Raw genomic sequence first — 25,653 nt, forward strand, 5'->3', positions numbered from 1 at the left:
GAAATTAGAGTGTGTCTTAAATTTTGAATGTTAACACTTCTGTTAGATACAGACAAGTGAAGTTTAGTTCCATTATTTTCTTTGTATAGTAAACTTGAGAATATTCTTTTTTAACACTTGAAAACTTATTACATGAATGTTGTAAGTAACCAGTAGTAGGGCTGAGAAGACTTATGCTGCTATTAGCTAGAAATATTTTTATCCTTTGATTTCAGATAATACTTTATGATACTTTATCAATAGTAAACAGTTTTGCTTAGGTTTAATTTTTAAAATTTTAATTCTGATTTTGTTAGTTTTTATAGATGATGTTATACTAAAAACCCTATAATATTAGAGACTATTAATACCCAAAACATATTTATTACTCATAATATGTGACCATTTCAGATCAGTGGGATGATGAATGGAGGAAGTGTTCTGCTCTATATAGTTACTTAAAATTTTAGCTCTACAAGCTGAACCCATAATGCTTTTCAACACTTTTAGGACTCACCACAGCAAGGGTAGAAAAAAAACCAGAGGATCTTACCCTGCTTATAAATACTTTGGGTCAGAAATCATGAATTGCCCACATCCTGTTAGACAAAACTAGTCATAAGGCCTCTGTCCAGCTTTAAAACAGGGTGGGAAAGTATAATTCTCTTATGTGTCTGAAAGAGAGAAACCTGAATGTGGATAAGCATTAGAAGTGTCTTTAGCAATGATTTTTTATATTTTTTAGTGTTATTTTTCCTCTGAGTCAGTAAGATGAGGTAATACAAAAATATTTAAAAATATTACAAAAGTAAGTGAAGCAGGAGATATCACAATACCAGACCTTAAACTATACTACAGAGATATAGTAACAAAAACATCATGATATTGGCACCAAAATAGACAGGTAGACCAGTGGTACAGAATAGAGAACACAGAGACAATCCCACATAAATACAGTTATCTTATACTAGACAAAGGTGCTAAAAACATTCATTGGAGTAAAGAGCTTCTTCAACAAATGGGAAAACTGGAAATCCATTTGTACCAAAATGAAATTAAACCTCTATCTCTCACCTGCACAAAACTCAAAGTGGATCAAGGACATAGGAATTAGGTCAGAGACTCTGCACCTCATAGAAAAAAAAGCAGGCCCAAATCTTCATCATGTCAGCTTAGGACCTGACTTCCTTAACAAGCTTAGAAAGCACCAGAAGTAAAATCAAGAATCAATAAATGGGATAGACTCAAACAAAAAAGCTTCTCAGCGAAAGAAACAATTAATGAAGTGAAGAGAGAGCCTACAGAATGGGAGAAAATTTTTACCACACACACATCAAATAGAGCACTAATCTTCAGGATATTAAAGAACAAAAAATAAATACAACAACAAAAAAATAAATAATTAAATCAATAAATGGGCTAAGGTAATGAGCAGACACTTCACAGAAGAAGATATAAATCGGTCAACAAATACATGAAAAAATGTTCAACATTTCTAGCAATTAGAGAAATGCAAATCAGAACTACTCTAAGATTTCATCTCACTCCAGTCAGAATGGCAATTGTTAAGAATTCAAGCAACAACAATAAGTGCTGGCAAGTGTGTGGGGGAAAAGGTACACTCATACATTGCTGGTGGAATTGCAAATGGTGCAACCACTTTAGAAAGCAGTATAGAGATTCCTTAGAAAATTTGGACTGGAACCACCATTTGACCTAGCCATTCCACTCCTAGGTCTATACCCAAAGGACTTAAAAGCGGCACACTACAGCGATGCAGCCACTTCAATGTTTATAGCAGCTCAGTTCACAATAGCTAAACTGTGGAAACAGCCTAGATGCCCTTCAGTAGACAAATGGATAAAGAAATTCTGTATGTATACATAATGGAATACTACTCAGCATTAAAGTAGAATGAAATTATGGCATTTACAGGTAAATGGACGGAATTGGATAATATCATGCAAAGTGATGTAAGCCAATCCCAAAAAACCAAAGGTCAGATTTTTTTCTCTGATAAGTGGATGCTGATCCATAATGGGGGAGGGTGTGGAATGGAGGAACTTTGGATGGAGCAGAAGGGAAGGAGGAGGAGGAGGAGGAGAGGGGATGGGAGAGGGAGTCGGGGGAGAAGATGATAGAATGAGATGGACATTATTACCCCTGTGCATGGGTATGACTGCACGAATGGTGTGACTCTGTATCATGTACAACCAGAGATATGAAAAGTTGTGCTCCATTTATGTACAAAAATAAAATTAACAAAAGTACTCACCAGAAAGAAAAAAAAATATATATACACACACACACACACACACAAACAAAGCAACTATAAAGTATAACATAAAAGTAAGATTTTGGATTTTTTAAAAAATTGTATTATTTTTACAGTTATTTATAATTATGGACATGGTACATGAATGAAATTATCTGCATATATTATAATTGTTGCTTACTTTTTACAATTTATCTTGTAGATCTTTGCTTGTAAGTATACATAAATCTGCCTCATTTTTTTTTTTTTGACACCAGGGATTGAATTTGTGCATTCAACCACTGAGCCACATCCCCGGCCCTATTTTGTATTATTTTAGAGACAGTCTCACCTGATTGTTTAGCATCTTGCTGTTGCTGAGGCTGTCTTTGAACTTGATCCTCCTGCCTCATTCTTTATAACTGTTGTTTTTTCTTTTTCTTTTATTTTTTTTTATATTTATTTTTTTAGTTTTAGGTGGATTATTTTATTTTTATGTGGTGCTGAGAATCGAACCCAGTGCCTCACACATGCTAGGTGAGCACGCTACCACTTGAGCCACATCCCCAGCCCCAACTGTTGTAAGAACAAGCCATAATTTTTCCATGGACTTATTAATGAAATTAGAGGGAATTTCTAGTTTTTTTTTTTTCCTATAGCAAATAATGCCACAAACAACACTCTGCACATTTGTATACATCTTTCTTTACATGTTTCATTATTTTTCAAGGTAAATACTTAGAAATAGAATTCAGTCATGTGTATTATCACTGTGGCCTTTAATAAACTGACATTTCCCTCATTTACAGTATTTTTTCTGATCTAGGAAAATGATAGAGAGTAGGGAGTTGATACCCTAGAGAGTTTAAATTTCTGTAATTTCTAAAATGAGTCTTATGTTCTTGATTTAGAGATTTGTGGTCATTTTTATTCTGTACCACTGTGGTGAAATATTAAACATAGAAGTACATCGAATATGTCAACTTTATACATAGCTGCCTTTTTCTAGATGTTAAAAGTAGTAGAGAGCTAGGGCTGTAGCTCAGTGGCAAAGTACTTGCCTAGCATGCGTGAGGCACTGGATTTAATCCTTAGCACCACATAAAAATTAACAAATAAAATAAAGACCTGGGATTGTGGCTCAGCGGTAGAGTGCTCGCTTAGCTCGAGTGGGACCCGGGTTCAATCCTCAACACCACATAAAAAAAATAAAGGCATTGTGTTAAAAAAAAAAAAAGACCTTCTGACCATCTGCAACTACAAAAAATTTTTTTAAAAATAGTAGAATCATAAAGGCTTTGGAGTAATCAGTTCAGGAAAGGAAACTCAGACTTTTATTACCCAAACTTTTGGTAACCCATTTTAAAAATTAATTTATGTATTAATTTATTTTTCTGTAGTACTGGAGATTGAACCCAGGGGCACTCTGCCACTGAGCTACCACCAGTACTGCCCCCATTCCCCTTGAGACAGGATCTTGCTAAATTGCTCAGGCTGGCCTCAAACTTGCAATCCTCCTGTCTTAGTCTCCTGAGTGTCTGGGTTATAGGCATGTGCCACCATGCCTGGCCTGCTGAGCTAAAGTCTTCCTAAGTTGCCCAAGCTGTTCTCATATTTGAGATTCTCCTGCGTCAGTCTCCTGAGTACTTGGAATTATGGGTATGTAATACCATGCCCATCTTTTTTGTTTTTAAGGGAAAATTTACGTATGTCAAAAGCACATATCTTAATTGTACATTTTTGATAATAGCTATTTATGTAACATACAGTGTCAAAATAGAGAACATTTTTTTTTGACTAGAAATTTTCCTTTTATCAGTTTTAGCCCTCTAGGAAACCACTGTTTTGATATTTTAACCTTCAGTTACTTTGGCTGATCCTGGAACTTTGTAAGAATGAAATTATATATCATTGTATTTGGCATCTTTTACTCAGCATAATGTCTGTCAGATTTATCCATGTGTTGCAATTATTAGATGTTGGCTCCATTTTTATTGCTGAGTAGTATTTCATTGTATAAATATGCTACAATTGCCTACATTACTCTGACCTTTTGAACACTTATTTGGGCTATCTTGAATAAAACTTCTGTGACTTTTTCTTCTTAAAATATACAACATATTAAATTATGGGCATTTTTATTCTGTGCTTAATTACACTTTTTATGTGTTTTATACACTAAATAACATAAATCTTAACTATTTAGGAATATTAAGATGATAATAAGATAGGCCCTTTAGACTAATCTAATAGAGTGAAATTTTCAGTTGACAATTTCATTGCAGGCTGTTACTATTTTTATACCAATCTTTTTATGTATGTTTAATTTTTCTTGGATAAATCCTTAAAGAGTGGAATTTCTGGGTCAAAGGCAGTTAAATATTGAACTTCATGAACTGCCAACTCTTCACCAAAATGAGTTTGTGTTCTTATGGCTAATGTAAGACAGTTCCTGTTGTATTGTATGCACAATATCTAACGTTGTGTCAGTCTTTTCAATTTAGTTTTTTTTTTCTAATATAGCAGAATTTATTAGGAGGAAAAGAATGTGTGGGCAAACTACCCTCAAGGAAGAGAGTGGGTTTTCTCAAAAGGACACTGACAACTCACTTCTTTGTGTCTCAGCTTTTATTGGGGCAGTACGGAAGTTGTTAGAAGGTCTCAACCAAGTATTTACCTCTTGGCTCTGGATTGCCTGCTGACAGTTTAAAGGCAACTTTGGCCTTCTTGGCCTGGCTGACATTATGGTCAGTGGGCTCCAGTCTTAATCATTATGCTTTCCTCAGTGATTATCCTACATATGGATAATCTCTGGGTTATTTGTGTAGTGTCTTGCTTAATGTCTTAGCATTTAGGCCCTTCTCAGCAAAAACATCTTTGTCCTTCCCCAACCTTATGTTTTTCTCTGGTTGTGAGAGGAATAGTTTGCAGGGCTGAGATCAGGCAAGGGACCTGAAATATCTTGTCAGACCTGTTTTCTTAAGCTCTTGACCCACTGCTTATGTCTAATTGCTGCCTAGCATTTTCCCCGCAAGAATTGGAGACCCTGAAATCTTTTAGAGAAGCAGATGTCATTGAAATCTTTGGCTGCTTCCTGCTGGTGAGGGTCATGGGCCTAGGGAACAAGAGCCTCACATTCTTGCTGTCTGTCAGAGGGACATAGATGTTCCAGAGGTCCACAGTAAGTCAGGAGTGGTAGACAAATGGTTGATCTCTGAGTGATAATTGAGTCTTGACAGCTTGGACCTTATCAGGCAGCTGTATTTAAAGAGAACTTGGTAGAGGCACATAGTCTGGTAGTACAGAATAGAAGACATAGAGACAAACCCACACATCTACAGTCATATCATCCTTGACAAAGAAGCCAAAAACATACATTGAAGAAAAGACACCCTTTTTAACAAATAGTGCTGGGAAAACTGATTATTTATATGTAGAAGAATGAAACTGGATCCTTATCTCTCACCCCTGCACAAAATCAACGTAAAATGGATCAAAGACCTAGGAATTAGACCAAATACTGTCCAACTGCTAGAAGAAAATGCAGGGTCAATACTTAGCATATAGGCAGAGGTGACAACTTTTTCAGTATGACCCCTGAAGCTCAGGAAACAATACCAAGAGTTAATAAATGGGATAATAATAACTTAAAAAGCTTCTGCACAGCAAAGGAAACAATTAGGAATGTGAAGAGAGAATTTACAGAATTGGGGGAAAAAATCTTTGCAATCTACTTTTTGACAGGATTAGTATGTCTCATATATGCAAGCTAGAGAGGCAAAAGGAAAAGAAAAGGCGGGGCCAGGAATCTCATGAAAATCAAAGGAAAATCAGTGGCAGAAAGGTATCAGGGATGGGGAGGGGAGGGAAAGAGGAAATGCTGGGAAATGATACTGGCCAAATTATAATTTTATATTTTGTGTATGTACAAATATGTAAACAAATCTCACCGTTATGTACAACTGTAATCCCCAGCCTTGTTTTTTTTTTTTTTTTTTTTTTTTTTCTTTTATTCTATGAAGTGTTNGCCTTTTTTTTTTTTTTTTTTTTTAGTATTTATTTTTTAGCTTTAGGTGGACACGATATCTTTATTTTTATGTGGTGCTGAGGATCGAGCCCAATACCTCACGCATGCCAGATGAGCGCGCTACCACTTGAGCCACATCCCCAGCCCCCTGTTTTATATTTTATTTAGAGACAGGGTCTCACTGAGTTGCTTAGTTCCTCACTTTTGCTGAGGCTAGCTTTGATCCTCCTGCCTTAGCCTCTCAGGCTGCTTGGATTACAGGTGTGCATTGTATGGTTAGAATTTTGATGAGAGTTTAGCAATTGATAAGACAATTTAGTTTTATTGTACACAGCGTTTTAAGATAATAATCGTAACTGACAATCATAATGCCAGTACTATCAGACTTTTTTGAGTTTTATAAAGTGCCAAAAGCCATGCAGTGAACCCAATCGGTAATAATCATAACTGAAAACCTGACAGTTATTGTGCCAGAACCATCATTTTACAAAGTCTAGAATATTTATGTCAGTAACATAACATTTATTATTGTAAATAGCAGTCGTGTAAGTAGAGTTGTAAACCAGATTTTATCAGAATTATAAAGTTATAATTTAAAGGATTTCAAAACAAATAGATATTTAAAAAAACTTAAATTTTTTTGAATTTTAAAATTCTTTTTAGTTACACATGACAGTAGAATGTATTTTGAAATTTATACATATGTGGAGTGTAACTTCTCATTCTTGTGGTTGTACGTGATGTGGAGTTACACTGGTCGTGTATTCACATATGAACATAGGAAAGTTCTGTCCNCCCCTTCATTCCCAATTCGTCTGTATTCTCTCTGTTCCTCCTCTTATTGTGTGTTAGCATCCATATATCAGAGAGAACATTTGGCCTTTGTAAACCTTATTTTTTTTTTTAAATTTTTAACTTTGTTTTGTTTATTTATTTTTATGTGGTGCTGAGGATTGAACCCAGTGTTTCATACATGTTAGGCAAGCGCTCTACCGCTGAATCACAACCCCAGCCCCCTGTAAACCTTAATTTTTTAAAGACTTTAGTTTTTGTTAGAAATTAATACTTAATAAAAGGCAGCAGAAAATCCCAAGATATCTTTTTCTTTTTTTTTTTTGTACCGAGGATTGAACTCAGGGGCACCTGACCACTGAGTCACATCCCCAGCCCTATTTTGTATTTTATTTACAGACAAGGTCTCACGGAGTTGCTTAATGCCTCCCTTTTGCTGAGGCTGGCTTTGAACTCAATATCCTCCTGCCTCAGCCTCCCAAGCTGCGGGAATTACAGACGTGCGCCACTGCACCGGGCCAGTTTGTCAATTTTTTAATAAAAATAGTTTTTAGTTGTAAATGGACCTTTATTTTATTTATTTATATGCAGTGCTGAGACTCAAACCCAGTGCCTCACACATGCTAGGCAAATGCTCTACCAAACTACAACCCCAGCCCTCAAGTTTTATTTTTAAGAAAGACTGCTAAGATTAGGATTGCAGGACTGGGGTTGTAGACTACAGGACAGCGGTAGAGTGCTCACCTAGTGCATGTGAGGCCCTCAATTCGACCCTCAGCACCACATAATAAATAAATAAATAAACAAAAGGTGTTGACAACTACAACTAAAAAATAAATATTAAAAAAAAAAGATTAGGATTGCATTTAATATGAACATCATTTTGGAGACAATTGACATTTTAACAAATTTAGTTTTCTGGTCCTTGAATATTTTCTGTCTCCATTTATTAATGTCATCTTATAGTAATGTCTCATAGGATTGCAGGACTGTATAGTGTAGAAATTGTACATATCTTTTGTTATTTATGCCTATTTTATGATACTATTATAAATTGAGATTTCTTAAAATTTTACTTTACATTTATTTTCTACCAGCTGTCAGTTTTTTTTTTTTTTTTTGCTTGTTTGTTTGTTCCATGAGATTTTTCTCGTAACCAATCATGTCCTCCTTGAGTGGAGACAGTGTTTTTTGCATTATTGTTCTGGTGAAAGTGGATGTCCTCAGCTTATTCTCAATCTTAGTGGAAAAGCATGTAGTCTCTCACCGTTAAGTATAATGTTAGGTGTACTTTTCTTTTAAATACCCTTTATGTCACTGTGAGGAAGTTCCCTTCTATCCTTAGATTGCTAGGTTTTCTTTTTAAATATAAATAATTATTAAATGTTGTCAAGTGCTTTTACTGCATCTATTCAGATGGTTATAGTTTTTCTTTTTTATGTCCATTAGTATAGTTATTGCATTGATTGATATTTCAAATGTTTTTGTTACTGGAATTAATTCCACTTTGCTTTTTCTTTTTTCTTTTAGTGTTTACTCTAGAAATTACAATATGCATCTTTATCTCCCCAAGGTCCATTTTTTAATTATGTCATCAAAAAAATATAGAACTTTGTATTTTCTTGTCATATGTACTGCATCAAAAAACATGATAAACTTTACAAAACACTATTATAATTTTTGCTTTAACAGCTGAGTTTTTTAAAGAAATTGAAGAAAAAATCCATATTGCCTTGATATTAAACCACATATATCTCCCTCCTGATGATCTTCATTACTTCTGGTAGACCAGGGTTAGCACATTTTTTTTTTCTGTAAAGATCTAAGAAATTGAATATATTAGGCTGTGCAGGCCCCAAACAGTCTTTGTTGTGCCTTCTTTATGTCTTCTTCCCCCACCACCACCTTTCAAAATGTAAAAACTATTCTTAATTTGCAGGTTGTAGAAAGACAGTCTGTGGGTCAGAGTTGGCTAGATCCTTTTGTAGATACCAGCGACCATCTGGTTCTAATTCCTTCCAATCTGGTTATGAATTATCTCCATTTGTATTTATCTGAAAAAAATTTTTTAACACTTTATATTCTCTTTTTTAACTACTTTCTGGGAATAATACATTCTCACACAATGCTTTTGTCACTAGATGTATGGAATTAATTCTCCAATTCCTCAAACACTGGCTTCATATTCTACAATTTAATTGAGTTCTGACTCTATATACCTGGAGTTATTGTCAGATTCCACCCAAGAGCTCAGCCCTACAAGACTACCCTCTGCTGCATATATCAATCAAAAGTAATAAAGTGTCACCTGTGCTTTTGGGGTTCCCACAAATCTCTCCTTGGGTTCAATTAATTTGCAAGAATAGTTTACAAAACTAAAAGAAATTTACCAGTTTATAAAGGATATAGAAGCATGCCTGTAATCCCAGTGGCTTGGGAGGCTGAGACAAGAGGATCGAAAGTTCAAAGCCAGCCTTAGCAAAAGCGAGGTGCTAAGCAATTCAAGTGAAACCCTGTCTCTAAATAAACTACAAAATAGGGCTCAGTGGCGGAGTGCTCTTGGGTTCAATCCCTGGTACAAAAAAACAAAAAAACAGCCACATAAAAAAGATATATAGGGCAAGAAATGGGAGAAGGGGTATGGAATCTGCATGCTACTCTCTTGGCACTTCCACGTAATTCAGCAGTCTGGAAACTCATCAGGTCTTCATGTTCAAGAGTTTTTATAGATCTTAATCTCTTAATCCTACCCCCTTCCCAAATTTCAGTGGAAGGGCTAAAATTTCCAACCCTCTAATCACTTGGTTTTTCTGTAATTGTCTCATCCAGAGGCTATATCTAGGGGCCCCACCCTCAGAAACTTCATTAGCATAAATTCACATTTCTTACTCTTAAGTATGCTGATAACTGTAGGTTTTTCGGAGATATTCTTTATCAAGTTGAGTAAATCCACTTGAATCTAATGTATGAAATATGATATGTCAAGAGCTTTGTAATGTTTTGAACAACCAATAAAGAAAAAAAAAAGTTGAGTAAATCCACCAAATTCCTCTTTTGTTGAGAGTTTTTATCATGAGTAAACACTGCTTTTATCAGATACTTTTTCTGTATCTATTGATATGATCATGTGATTTTTCTTCTTTAGCCTGTTGATGTGATGAATTCTATGATTTTAACATGTGAACCAGATTGGCATAGCTGGGATAAATCCTACTTGGTCATTGTGTGTAATAATTTTTATAACATTGTTGGGTTCGATTTAATATTTTGTTATGTTCATGAGTGAAATTGATCTGTAATAGTTTTCTTGTAAGGTCTTTGTCTGGTGTTGGCCTTAGAATGATGCCAGCCAAATAGAATGAGTTAGGAAGTGGTGCTTCTGCTTCTATGTTCTGGAAGAGATTGTGGAGATCCAGTATAATTTCTTTCTTAACCATTTGATGGAATTCACCAGTGAACCCATTTAAGTTTGGTGCTTTCTGTTTTGGAAGGTTTTTAATTATTGACTCCTTCTTTAATAGATATAAGCCTATTCAGATTGTCTTTTGCACTCTTTTTGAAGGATGTTTTTCCTGTATATTGAATTCTCCATTGACAGTTATTAGTTTGTTGCTTTTTTGTTTTCCCTGTCAACATTTAAAATATCTTGATTCCAGTGTTCTGATCTTTGTTGTTTCTGTTAATGTTAGCTGTCATTAGCATATTTATGTTTCCTTGTATGAAATGTATTTTTGGATATTAGCAATTTGATTTCTATATGCCTAAACATATGTTCTTCATTTATGATCTTGGGATTTAGTGAGCTTCTTGAATCTATAAGTGTATATCTTTCACTACATTTGGGAAGTTTAGGTTATTATTTCTTAGATACTTTTTCTGGCCCCTCCCTTTTTTTTCATTCCTGGGACTCCAGTTACACAGTAGTAGAATTGAGACTTTAATTGGTACAGTATCACATGTGTATAACTTACATTTTAAAATTATACATGTGTAATATGAATATATTTATGTCTAGTACATGCTCAGAACATTTTAATAAATGGAATATATGATCAAAAGAAAATAAGAAGATGACTTTTAAAAGAATTTTTGTAAATGGACACAATACCTTTATTTTATTTATTTATTTTTATGTGATGCTGGGAATAGAACCTATTGCCTCACATATACTAGGCAAGTACTCTATCACTGAACTGTAACCCCAGCCCCAAGATGACTGTTTTATACAAAGGTCTCATTTCAGAGATCCTTGACTGTTCTAGAGACACTGACTTTCACCATTTATACCTTTAATATGGCAGTTAACAACTGGTATCATCACTGTTTATATTTGTCTTTTTTGTTAAATGATGGACTCCTCTAGAGGACAAGGTTCTCTGGCTTTCCTCATCTTTATAATTATGTGAAAATAGAAAGACAGTGTCTTTCAGATTGATATTTAAAAATCTGCAAATGTTTTATATAAAAGGCAAACTAAAACAGACACTATTGAAAGCAGGAGGAAAAGCAGTGGATAAAAATATACCAGGGAAGTAATATGATACAAAAGAAAGCTAGAATACCAGTTTTCATATCTAACATATCTAATTTGGGTAGAAAGTATAAGGAATGCAAATAGCCCATAAAATAGTATAGAAAGAAATTTTATAGTGGTAAATGAAGCAAAAAGTAAAGAAGAAATAATGAATATCCATAATGAATATTCTTTTTTTGGGGGGGTGGAGTACCAGGGATTGAATTCGACCACTGAGCCACATCCCCAGCCCTATTTTGTATCTTATTTAGAGGCAAGGTCTCACTGAGTTGCTTAGTGCCTTACTTTTGCTAAGGCTGGCTGTGAACTCGTGATCCTCCTGCCTCATCTTTCTGACACACTGAGATTACAAGCATGTGCCATTGCACCCAGCCATAATGAGAACATTTCTACACTTAATAATAGTCTCAGTATACATCAAGTGATAACCAACGAAACTGCAAGGAGAAATAGAAAAATCAACAATTAGAGAATCTATAGAACTATTCCAAGAGAATTTAGTTACATGTGGTGCTGAGAATCAAACACAGTATATACTTTCAAGTATACACAGAACATTTACAAAAGCAATTTGTATGGTATTGGCATAAGAAAAGACAGTAGAATTGAGAGTTAAATATTTGTATTTGTAACCAGTAATTCTCACAAGAATCCCAAAACAGTTCAGAAGCAGGAAGAGTAGTTTTTTCAAGAAATGGTGCTAAGACTGGATACTCACTGAAAAGAAGGAAGTTGGACCCATGCTTTATGAACTCAAAATGGATCAAAGGCCTAGATGTAAGAGCTAATATTTGTAGGGAAAAAAACAGTGTAAAACTTTATGATCCTAGATTAAACAGTGGCCTTTTAGATCTGACATCAAAAGCACAAGCAGGGCTAGAATTATAGCTCAGTAGTAAAGCTCCTGCCTATCATATGGGAGACCCTGGGTTTGATCTCTTGCAACACACACACACACACACACACACACACACTGCAAGCAGTCACAAGGGGAAAAAACAGATAAACTGGGTTTCTTAAAAATTTTGTGCATCAAATAACACTATTAAGAAAGTAGAAAGAGGGCTGGAGTTGTGGTTCAGCGGTAGAGCACTTGCCTAGTGTGAGTGAGGCCCTGGATTCGATCCTCAGCACCACATAAAAATAAAAATAAAGGTATTGTGTCCAGCTACAACTAAATAAAATAAAATATTTTAAATAAATAAAGTGTCATGTCCAACTACAACTAAAAAATAAATATTAAGAGGAAGTAAAAAGAGGGGCTAGAGTTGTGTCTCAGTGGTAGAGCACTTGCCTAGCAAGTATGAGGCACTGTGTTTGATTCGCAGCACCACATGTAACTAAATTAAATAAAAAGACAACCCTCAAATACAAATATTTGCAAAACATATCTAATAAGGAACTGGAATTCCAAATATATAAGGAATTCTTAAAACAACAAAAAGACAACCCAATTTAAAAATGGGCAAGGATTTGAATAGTCATTTCTACTAATGACCAGTAAACATCATTAATAATTAGGATTGCAAGTTAAAACCACCTTACTACTTCACACCAATTACGATGACTGTAATTTTAAAATGAAGACAATAATAAATATTGGCAAGGATTTAAAAAAATTGTAACCCTTCATACATTGTTAATGGGAATATTAAAATGGTGCGGCTGCTTTGGTAAACAGCTGGCAGTTCCTTAACGTGTTAGCCATAGAATTACCTTATGTCCCAGGAATTCTACTCCAGGGTATATACCCAGAAGATTTGAAAACAGGCATTCAAACAAAAGCATGTATATGCGGCACAATTCACAGTTGCCAGGAGATGTAAAAACAACCAAGATGTCCAGGAACAGATGAATCAATAAACATTACCCATACAAAGGAATTAAATACTAATAAAATGTAGGTGAACCTTGAGAAAATTGTGCTAAGTGAAGGAACCCAGTTACAAAAACAAAATCATATATTATGTTTGATTTCGTGTACATGAAATGTTCAGTAAATCCATGGATCTATAAAGTAGATTAGTGTTTGTCGGGGTTGGGAGAGGGAAGTTTGGGAGGGAAGAAAGGTGATTTACTGGTAATGAGTACAGGGTTTCTTTTAGGGATGATAGAAAGTGTTCTAGAATTAATGACAACGTTTTATAACATTATGCGTATTCTCTAAGAACCACTAAGTTGCACACTTTAAAAGGGTGAATTTTATAGTATGTAAATTAAATCAATTTTTTAAACAAGCTCAATTAAAAAAAACTTTTCTTTATGCATTTGCATCAAAGGAACAACAATAACTACAGATAAGAGATTTGGTTGGCACCATCTTCACTAGATGGAACAAAAAGCCAGTAATAAGAGATATTAAGTCAACATCCTATGCTCCCTGTTGTGGCACATTGAGAAAGATACAGCATCATTTCTATGATACTCTTGCCAAAATGTGTAATTCAATCTAAGCATGAAAACATCAAATCCAGATTGTAGGAAATCGACAGAATTATTGACCAGTACTCTTTCAAAGTGTCATGGTCACGAAAGTTGAGAGAAGAGTGAGGAACTGTCACAAACTAGAAGATACTAAGTAGTTAGGACAACTATAGTTATGACAACTAATGCAACGTGGGATCGTGTATTGGATCTTGGACAGTTAACAGATCTCAGTGGAAGAACTGATGAAATTTGTATAGGTCTGTAGTTAATAATATTGTGCCAGTGTTCATTTCTTGGTTTTGATAATAATACTAAGCTTAACATTAGCTGAAGCTGGGTATCAGTATAAAGGAACTCTCTACTGTTTTTTGTAACTTTTCTAAGTTTCAAAATTAAAAATAAGGTAAACATTCAAAATTAAAAAATAAGGTAAACATTCCATCAGGAAGTTGGGAAATGAATAGGGCAAACTCAAATAAGAAAGGAAATTAAGATAAGGTCAGAAAATGAAACACAAGAAGTTGAGGCATTGACTGTTTAGAATTATTAATATGTTAAGTTTCTGGCAAAACTGATTAAGAAAAAGAGAAGATACACATATATCAAAATGGAAAACTGATAAACTTGTTGCATTCCTTTTAATGGTGTGTCATATTGCAAAGCTGGGGCTTTTTTGTTGCTGTGACAGAAAAGCAAATACATTGTAAAAACTTAACATGGAATAGGAAATAAAGTTGGCAGTATTTTCTAAAGTTAAGAAGTTGAGGGCTGGGGATGTGGCTCAAGGCGTAGCGCGCTCACCTGGCATGCGTGCGGCCCGGGTTCAATCCTCAGCACCACATACAAACAAAGATGTTGTGTCCGCCGAAAATTAAAACAATAAATAAAAAAAAAAAATTCTCTCTCTCTCTTCTCTTTAAAAAAAAAAAAAAAAAAAAAAAAGTTGAGCAGTGCCTACCAGGTGCTGAGTTGTGAACTGATTTGATGAACAGAATTGGCATGTCTTTTGGTCTAGTGGTGCCATTGAAAGTTTGAGAACCTCTGAAATATAAGGATATGAAGAACTGAATGCTAAATTTGTAAACAGATGAAACATAAATTCCTAGAAAATATGAATATAAGTTGAATACAGTATAAAAATATCAGAATGATAATCAATTATCTTCCCCAAATCCCTCACCTAGATGACTATACAGATGAGTTCCATCAAATTATTTTAATTTTTTTTTTAGTTGTAGATGGACACAATACCTTTATTTAATTAATTAATTTATTTTTTATGTGCTGCTGAGGATCAAACCCAGTGCCTAACGAGCTAGGCAAGTGCTCTACCAGTGAGCTACAACCCCAGCCCCAGTTCCATCAAATTTTGAAGGAACAATTCCTTTCTTACATATCTTAATTATAGAAACTGGGAAAGCAGTGAGAGGCTGCCTTATTCTTTATGAACTAGTACAATTTTGATTCTTAAACCCTGATAAAAACAATACAAAAGGATATGTTATAGAACCATTTCCTTTATTAATATATATGGAAGGATCCTAAGTAAAATATTAGCTATTTCAATCCAAAAATACACTGAGAATGATGCATAGAATCAGGTGGATTTATTTAGTTCAGGAGTCAAAGGTAGTTCATCTGTAAGGGTTGTTAATGCAACTCAACTCACCATCTTTAATAGTTGAGAGAAGAAAAATGTTTCTCTGGTTTAATTCAGAAAAGTATTTTCTACCTTCCAATAATTGTGTATTGTAGAAAATCTTGGCAAACAACATAAATAAAAGAACTTTATTGGATTTTTGAACACTTAAACATAATTATTATGATGAATGTAAGAGACTTGACGTCTACTCGTTGTTCAGCTTCAAAATTTGCTGTAAAATGTCAACTCTGTTTAATGTTTGCCTCATCCACACACAGCTTTTTCTGCCCCACCACTTTATTATTAAGCTAATTCCAGATGTGCCTTATTAGTAGATGATCAGAATGTAGTTTTTTTCTCTATAACCATTAACATCCTGAAAAATTAACACTAATTGTCTAATATCTAGCCATGGTTAAAATTGTCCTGATTGATTCATAAGTGTGGTTTCAAAGTTCAAATATTGTTGTCTTTGACTGCTGTGCCTTTTGGTGTTTTTAATTTTTTTTCAGAATAGTCTCACTCAGTTGCCAGGGTGGCCTCATTTGTTTCCTACTTTAGCCTCCTGAGTAGCCGGCTCCTCCCTCCTTCCTCTACTCTCCATTCTTCTTCGTTTTTCCATTTATGTGACTAAGAAACAAGTTCATTCTTTCTGTGGAATTTTCCATGTTATGAATTTGGCTGATTGTGTCCTCATGGTCTTGCTTAACAGGCTTCTTTAATTCCTGTAGTAGGTTAGATTGAGTCCTGTTTTGGTTTTTGTATGGGAGAGGGGATTATTACTTCATAATAACTTTTTAACTCTTCAAATCAAAGGGGACATAATGCTTGACTGCTTTTATTTTAAGGTTGGGCTTTAGTACCTAGCAGTTAAAAATCATTATAAAGGTTACTTAGATCATTATTCCATTGTGAATAGCAAAATGCTGATTTATCATTTCTTCTTCATTTATTAGCTAGATGTCTATAAAAGAAAAACAGTCCCTCATCAACCTTTTGTTTACTTTGAAATAAAATTCATTCAGAAAAGGGAAGAATTGTGGACCTAATAATATACTCTTGTAAAGATATTAGTAATCTTGATGTATTGTCAATAAGTTTCAAATAATCTGTCAAGTTTTTAGTTGGATATTTTTGAGAAACTCTGTAAATATCCTAAATGGTGTGTGGAAGAATTAAGGTTGTGGCCTGGGGCTGTGGCTCAGTGGTAGAGCAATAAATAAATAAATAAAGGTATTGTGTCCATCTACAACTAAAACAATTAAAAAAAAAAGAATTAAGGTTATGAATAGCTTAGTTGACTTAAGAAAAGGAGGAAAAAAGGGTGACTTATGAGATTAAGACATATTACAAAGACATAATGATAACTATGTGGTTAGTATACGAACATGTAGATCTCTCAGAATATTAGAGAGTTTAGACATAGATCTATGGATGTGTGGGAACTTGATATAAAGTTAACAGTGCAATCAATAGACAGAAACTAAATTATTTCACAAATAATGTTGAGGGGGCAAGTAGCTTGTTATATATGGGAAAATAAGACTCCTTTGCATCATATACAAAGGTAGACTCCCAATAAATACCAAATGTGGAAAAAAAACAAAAAGGTTAGAGGAAATGAAAAATATTTTTTGAGATGTGAGTTTGTACTCTTAAAACCTCAAAAGTACAAACTAGATGTATATATTAATTTAATTGTACCAAATGGGGAGTTTTGATTATCAGAGACTCTATGAGCATAATTAACACACAGAAGTAGGAAATGGCAGACAGTATTGGCAATGTTTAATATTAACAAGCAATTAATACCCTCCAGAGTATACAAGGAATTCCTGCAAATAATAAAATGATAGCAATCCCAGCAGGAAAATTTGTAAAGTATATAAAAAGGAATTTATAGAAAAGGAAACCCCCAAATCAGCAAGCATATGAAGAGTTCCTCAACATAATTAACAATTAGAAAATGCAAATTAAAACAATAAGATATGTTTCATATATATCAGGCTGGTGCACATTAAAAAATTGAGCAATAAGAAGAGTTACTGAAGGTGCAAAGCTATGAAGACCCTTATACATTGCCCATGGTCATGTAGCCTCTCTGAACAATAGCATATATATGACTCAGGTGTTCCACTCTTGATTTTATATGCAAATGACATCTCAAGTGGATTCAGGTAATAACATATGCAGGGATGTTCATTGCAACATTATTTGTGGTAGGAAGGCATTGGTGGATATGTAAATGTTCAGTACTAGCATAGTAGAGGGTAAATTATTCCAGCTACAACTTTCAGCAACAGAACAATTCTGACACCAGATGTGTTGGTCTCCAGCAGACATCAAATGAGTGTCCTATAATTTGATTCAGTTCTGACATCATATACCACAAGTTCCACAAGCCTACCAGTCACTTCAGATGCATATTGCAAGGTCCCCCTCTTCAGTCCAACCAACTATGAAATTGGGGGTTTCAATGAACCCCTCCTTGAGTTTGATCAACTTACTAAAGCAGCTCGTAGAACTTAGGAAAACATTTTATTCAAGTTTACCCATTTATTGTAAGAGCTGTTTCAAAGGATACAGATGAATAGCCAGATGGAAGAGATACACGGGACAAGGCAGGTAGAAAGAGCCTCCTTGCCTTCTCTAGAATCCACCAGGGACCTCTATGTATTTACCAATCAAGAATCTCTCTGAATCCAGTCCTTTTGGAGTTTTAAGGAGGTTCCTGATTGATTATATCATTTGGCTATTGCTATAACTCAAACTTTAGCCCATCTCTCCTCCCTAGATGTGGAGGATTGGGGCTGAAAGTTTAAATCTTTATTCTCATAGTTGGTTCCCCTGTCAAACAACCCCCATCCTAAGGCTGTCAAAGGATCCCCCAGCCATCTGCCAACTGTCATCTTATTAGAACAAAAAATCACCCAGGAAATTCCAAGAGATTAGATCTCTGTGTCTGGAATTGGGGTCTGAGACCAAATATTAGCAAAAGGATTCTCCTAGCACCTCTGTCTATAAGAATTTTAAAGCTCTATGTAAGAAACCACTGTTTCTTATTTTATACACACTCCATCTCATTTCATGAAATTAGAGATTCTCTGAAGATGTGATCCATAAATGTTATATAATTGGCAGTATGATTAAGGCAAATGAAACAACTTGGAGCACAACTAGCAACTTATCCACCCTATGGAACTGTTACTCTCCCATTAATATGTCTTGGACCATATAGTTACATGAATACCAGACATATGGACCAAGTGAGGAGACCCATTTCAGTCTGTATGCTGAGCATATAGAATGTTTAATTTTCCCCTTTTAGTTAAGTAGAGATATAAGTTCTAATATTGTCTTCTTGCATTTCAGTTGACACCTCCCCTTTTGAGATATATATATATCTCTTTGAAGACCCTTGGTCTCAAATACCTGTTTGGAGGAAGTTATTTTTAATTCCAAGTTATGAATCTTAAGAGTTTATACACATTTTTAATGTGTTCCATATACATCTGTATTTTTTAATATATAGTGTGATTTTCCCAAATCTTGGGGGAAATTTAACATTCTAGTAACAAATGCCTTGAAAGACTCTCTAGTACACATCTAGTACCTTAAAATGATTTCACTGTCAAAGATCTGACAGATCTTTGGGATTGATATTTCCTGTCTTAATAATACCTCTAGTCTGGCTTTTCTAAGATGGGTCCCAATGTGAAATATTCTGTTGTGAAATAACATAGTTATTTTATGACACCCTGACTTTTTTTTTTGTTTAACTTTACAGAGACTGTGCAGTTGATCCAACTTGTGTTTTATGCATGGAGTGCTTTTTGGGAAGTATTCACAGAGACCATCGATATAGGGTTAGTAATATCCAAATAATAATTATATACAGTATTGAATTTTATATTGAATACTTTTCTTTTTAAAGCCCAAAGATTTAACATGTAAATGGGGAAAGTGGTTTTAAAATGTATTCTTTAGGGCTAGGGATGTAGCTCAATGGTAGAGTGTTTGCCTAGCATACACAAGTCCTTGGGTTCCATCCCCAGCACTACCAAAAAAAAGTATTTTTTAAATTTTTAATTAAATTTAATTAATTTATTTATTTTGGCATGGGGCATTGAACTCAGGGATGCTTTATCATGATTACATCCCTAGCTCTTTTTGAGATAGGGCCTTGCTAAGTAGCTAAGGTTGGTTTCAAATTTCTGATCCTTCTGCCTCAGTCTTCTGAGCTGGGATTACCTGTATGCTCCACTGCACCCAGCTTGTTTTGCTATTTTTAAATGTTTATTAAAGTGACATTTACTACACTATAGAAGAAGGCCCAACTCCAGTGCATAATAAGACTCACCAGTTTTATTATTTTAGGCAGTTTATTCCTAAGCCTGTTCTGGTTCCTCTGTTGGAAATTGAAGATAGACCATGAACATTCAAAGGTTAGGAACCAGATGGTAGATGGAACTTTTACCCTGATCATAAAATAAAATGGTAGAGAAGGAATATATCAATCTTGTTCTTAATTCCAGAAGCTCTAATGGGTCAGGACTTTTTCTTCTGTTTTTAATTTGCTTTACCCAAGTATTGATAATATATTAAAGCAGCTACAAAATTGGGCTCCCTACATTCTTACATGTTCTCTTTATTCTCATAAATCCATAAAAGGATCCCACTTTCCTTTAAGAGAATCCCAGTTGCTTTTAAGGCTTTCTATCTGTGGTTTGATAATAAAACACACACATAAGCCATAAGGTGGAGTTATCATTTTCCAAATGGTTGCCTATCCATGTTTCTGGGCACACATCTTTGCGTCCCCTTGGAATAGCTGAAACACATGGTTTATATGAATTATATTGTGATATATAACACACAAATACTTATACTTTGGACAGGATATAATAGGATTTATTCTAAAATTTGCTGTAACTAATACCTGTTCCTAAACTTTCCTAAAGTATTTCAAGAAAGGCAGAATTTCTAGTCTCCCGATTATTAACTAACATATTCTATCCCACCAAATTTCTTGAATCATTGCCTTAACTTAAGGAATTGTGAATAATTCTTGAATCACACAAGTGTGAAAGTTTTTATGATCATGTAGCACTTTTGTGTTTCCTGAACTCTTATTACCTGTCCTTTCTAAAAGTGGTTTTTTAGGAAGTGTGAGAGAAGAAAAATGAAATATTTCTATAGTCCTTGTTGGTCATTTTTTATACTATTATTAAACTCTTGTGGGGGCCAGGCCCAGTGGCATGCACCTATAATTCCAGTGGCTTGGGAGGCTGAGGCAGGAGGATTGCAAATTCAAAGCCAGCTTTAACAACGGCAGGGTGCTAAGCAAAAATAGGGCTGTGGGTGTGACTCAGTGGTTGAGTGCCCCTGAGTTCAATCCTTGGTTACCCACCGCCCCCCCCCCAAAAAAAAAAAAAAAAAACTCTTGTGGGGGACAGCAACTACAGATTTTTTTTTGTACTGGAGATTGAACCCCTGGGTATTTTACCCAGTCCTTTTTATTTCTAGATAGGGTCTCACTAAGTTATTGAAGCTGGCTTCAAACTTTTGATTCTCTTGCCTTAGCCTCTTGGGCTGCTGGGATTATAGACATGTGCTACCATGCCTGGCTAGCTATAGAAATCTTTATAACCCTTGAATGTGTATTACATATCATATTATTTTGTTATGTTATGTTATCACAACCTGATTGCATAGATCTCAGCATTATACTAATTTAACCAAAATCCTGCAGGAAAACCTTCATGAATCCTCATTATTTTTCTAATTAAGGAGGCTATGCAGGCAGACATATCCTCTTTAAAATATCTGTAGTTTATTGAACACTACAATGTATTTTATTTTGAAATCACATAGATTAACCTACACACTTATTTAAAATAAAACATCAGAAGGCTTGGCATTTTATTTAGTTTTATCCCTCCAAAGAATTAAACATATAAGCAGTGTTATTTTCTTAGCACTTGATATTTTTATTTATTATCTGATAGCCCTCAGTAAATACTTATTGACAAGGTACTTTACAATTTTCTTTGAAGATGACAACATCAGGAGGTGGAGGTTTCTGTGACTGTGGTGATACAGAAGCTTGGAAAGAGGGTCCTTACTGTCAAAAACATGAACTTAACACCTCTGAAATCGAGGAAGAAGAGGTAAAAACATTTTCACAAAGTTTCTTTTAAGGAAAAATTGTTTGAGTTTTAAAATTTTTATCATTACAGGGATTATTTTTCCTGTTATGTATGGGCCAGTTAACTAGGTTGGTTTTTGTATATAACTTTCTTTTCTATTACCATGCATGTTAGCCAACCCTAATCATCATCTCTTAGAAAATCATCTCACTGGTTTTGTGATGGGACCAGGTGTAGAAATAACAGCTCAGTACAGATGATCCCAACTCCAGCTGTACATATATGTTTCTTAAAATTGTTTTTTTTAGATGATATTTGTAATAAAGTGGACTCTTGTTAAATAAATGCTTGAATGTCTGCTTTTTGTGACAATTTAATGTTTATTTCAGGATCTTTATTTCAGATTTTATTTTATTATTTTTGAATGTCAGAGAGGTATGTATAAAGTACTTATAAGGTCCAATATAGGTTTGGGATAAATGGACAATAATAGTCCTTCCTGATGCATGTACCACACAGGTCTCAAATATTTTAACAGAATGATCAAGATTTTTGATGTCAGGGTTGTGTGTGTGTTTGTGTGTGTGTGTGTGTGTATTACTAGGTATTAAACACAGGAATGCTTTATCCCTGAGCTATATCCCTAGCCCTTTTTATTTTTCATTTTGAGATAAAGTCTCACTAAGTTGCCAACACTGGCCTCAAACTTGTGATCCTTCTGCTTCAGCCTTCCGAGCTGCTGCAATTACAGGTATGTGCTACCATGCCCAGCTGCAGCTCCATATTTTAAAATATATTTGATCAAAGTTCTGCATGTAAATATAAACATACAAGACAAATTAAGATATTTGAAAGAAAAGTTTTGTACTTTAGAAAAAAGATTAACAAACACTACTACAAAATTTTAGGACTATTGGAAAAAATATTTGCAAATCATATATCTGGTTAAGGATCTAGTATCCAGAAGATGTATCTTACAATTAATAATAAAAAGACATCCCAATTTAAAAAATGGATAAAGGACTTGAATAGAGATTGCTCCGAAAAAAATAAATCTACAAATGACCAGTAAACACATGAAAAGATGGTCAACATCATTAGTCATTAGGAAAATGCAAATTGGGGTATTTTTTTTCGGGGTGGGGGCTGGGTATTGAACCCAGGGCCTTGTGCATGTGAGCTGAGCTATATCCCTATTCCCGGAAAATGCAAATTGAAACCACAGTGAGACACCACTTCACAACCATTAAGAAAATATATACTGTAGGTACTTGATGGGTTATAAAATTCCCAAACTCTGCCATTTAATATCTGTTTAAGAGTTCAGTTAAGGGAAATGAAATCTCCGACTAAGATGGACTAAAGATATTAAAAGACAGTAATGTGTTTGGTATACCTGGTCCCTACTAACTAAACTCATACATGTATCTAGGCTCTCCACATTACATGCTTGAAAAGGAAGAGAACTATAAATGTTAGAATGTGGTTTCGTCTGTCAAAAAAATTTTTATTAACATGAATTTTTGGTGATATATTCAATCTACATCTTAAGAAAAAACTGGGAAATTTTTGTTATACTTCTTTAGGAAGACTGTGTAGGGGTTGCCCCATGTTTTCTCAGATCTTGTCATTAGAGTGGGATATTTCTTCATTGTATAAGCTAAGGATCAGCAGACTATGACCCCACAAACCCAATATTATCTGCAACCTCTTTTTGCCTGAGTGATTTTTTTTGTTGTTGTTTTAAAATAGTTGGAAGGAAAAAAAATCAAATAATATTTTGCAATATATGAAAATGATAAGAAATCCAGATTTCAGTGTCTATAAAATATTTACAGGAACACTGGTATGCTTGATTTAATGTGCTGTCTGTAGCTGCTTTTCCATTACAACAGCAGAATTGAGTTATTACCGCAGAGCCCCTGTAACCTGCAAAGACTAAAAATTTTTTAAATGTATTTTTTAGTTTTAGTTTTAGGTAGACAAGATGGCTTTATTTATTTTTTTATGTGGTGCTGAGAATTGAACCCAGTGCCTCATGCGCTAGGCAAACACTCTACCACTGAACCTGAACCCCAGCCCCCTAAAATACTATCTTACTCTTTGACAGAAAACATTTGTTGACCAAGAGTGTATGTTGTTGGAACCCTTTTGTTTAGTATGCCTAAACTAAATGACTAAATGACTGTAATATTTCCTAGTAATAATGAAGGAAAGCTCAACCAGGTTTACAAATGGCCCTATGTTCAAGGGGATTAATGGGGCGGGTAGTGGGGTAGTACTTCTCTTAGTTGAGAACCACCACATATTGTAGGGTGTCTCCTTTGTTAATATTTATTCCTATAAATAAGAAATTTCTTTTAGGTTTATTCATTTAGATTTTTTTTTTCTGTATGTAAATCTAATAACAGTATTTCCTTTGATTGAGGCTTCTGGAAAAAGGGCCATCTATTTGGAAACAGCCTGTCTAATAGCCTGTAGTAGCTATACAGAAATTTACATGATCTTCCTTTATAAATGAGTGTTATCTTGATTGCAGTTTATTTAAATTCTTTTTGGAATAAAATTTAATTAAATAATGAATATTAACTGAATGAACATCCTTAGTGAAGATTCTATGATCAGAAAATTTCAGTTGCAAATACTGTTTCCATTTATTTCTCTATTTTTTTATTTTTATTTTTTGTAGTTGTAGATGGACAGAATGCCTTTATTTAATTTATTTTTATGTGGTGCTGAGGATCAAACCCAGTGCCTCACACATGGTAGTCAAGCGCCCTGCCACTGAGCTATAGCCCAGTGCCAACTGTTCCCATTTCATTTGAATACAGATCAGTGATTATTAAAAGCTAGGTTCTTTACTAAGTACTTTACTTGATCTATCTCATTTAAGTCTAAAATGGCCTCATAAATTGGATACAGCAGCACTTGTCTATAATCCCAATGACATGTGGGGCTGAGCAGGAGGGTCACAAGTTGGAGCCAGCCCTAGCAACTTATCAAGATTCTGTCTCAAAAATAAAAAGGGCTGAGGATAAAGCCCCTGGCTTCAACCCCCAGTACAAAAAAGAAAAAAAGCCGCATAAAATAGATACTGCTGTTCCTAATATTTTATAGATGCAGAAGCTTGAGTTTTATATTAAGAAACTTGCCCAAAGTATTCCATATAGTAAGTGCTAGAGCTAGATTTAATCCTAGGTAGTATAAACTTGAGTAATGAAATTCCTAACAGTCCATTATGCTAGTTTTTTTTTTTTAAATATGTTTTTAGTTATAGATGAACACACAGTATCCTTATTTGTTTTTATGTGGTGCTGAGGATTGAATCCAGTGCCTCACATATGTGAGACAAGTGCTTTACCACTGAACTACAGTCCCAGGCCCCATTATGGTAGTAAAAGAAATTTTAACAGAAAAATTTTAAATGAAATTCAAATATAAAAATCCTAGTAATAAACAAGTTAAAGTGGTATTAATGAATTTTTTTAAAATTATATGTGGTGCTGAGGATTGAACCCAGTGCCTCACACATTCCAGGCAAGTTTGCTACCGCTGAGCCACAGCCTCAGCCCATGAATTTTTTTTAATAAGATGAAACATATTATTTACTCATCAGAAAGTCAGTTTGTGAGATAAGAAAGATTATTTGGGGCTGGGTGTGGTGGCACATGCCTGTAATCTCAGTGACTCAGGAGGCTGAGGCTGGGGGATCTCGAAGCCAGCCCCAGCAATTTAGCAAGGCCCTAAGCAACTCAACAAGACCCTATCTCCAATAAAAGATAAAAAAGGGTTGGGGATGTGGCTCAGTGGTTAAGCACCCCTGGGTTTAATTCCTGGTAACCCGCCCCC

General features: G+C 34.6%; 1 protein-coding gene across 10 annotated transcripts in view; it reads left to right on the top strand.

The window, feature by feature from the left end:
• Positions 1–25,653, top strand: part of Ubr2 (ubiquitin protein ligase E3 component n-recognin 2) — a 135,506-nt gene that overhangs the window by 16,953 nt on the left and 92,900 nt on the right. For 8 of the 10 annotated variants that reach the window (XR_007348458.1, XR_007348459.1, XR_007348460.1 and 5 more), the window contains exons 3-4: positions 19,443–19,521; positions 21,712–21,825. Coding sequence is in view for 7 of the 10 variants with exons in the window: in XM_015487732.2 (XP_015343218.1) it covers positions 19,443–19,521; positions 21,712–21,825 (193 nt within the window). In the remaining 3 variants the exon portion in view is untranslated. Of the gene's footprint in view, positions 1–1,914; positions 1,978–19,442; positions 19,522–21,711; positions 21,826–25,653 lie in introns of those variants that run through there. The other 2 variants (XM_048805319.1, XM_048805320.1) reach the window with 2 other exon arrangements.

The sequence above is a fragment of the Marmota marmota genome, unplaced genomic scaffold, assembly GCF_001458135.2.
Source record: "Marmota marmota marmota unplaced genomic scaffold, marMar, whole genome shotgun sequence".
Lineage (NCBI taxonomy): Eukaryota > Metazoa > Chordata > Mammalia > Rodentia > Sciuridae > Marmota > Marmota marmota.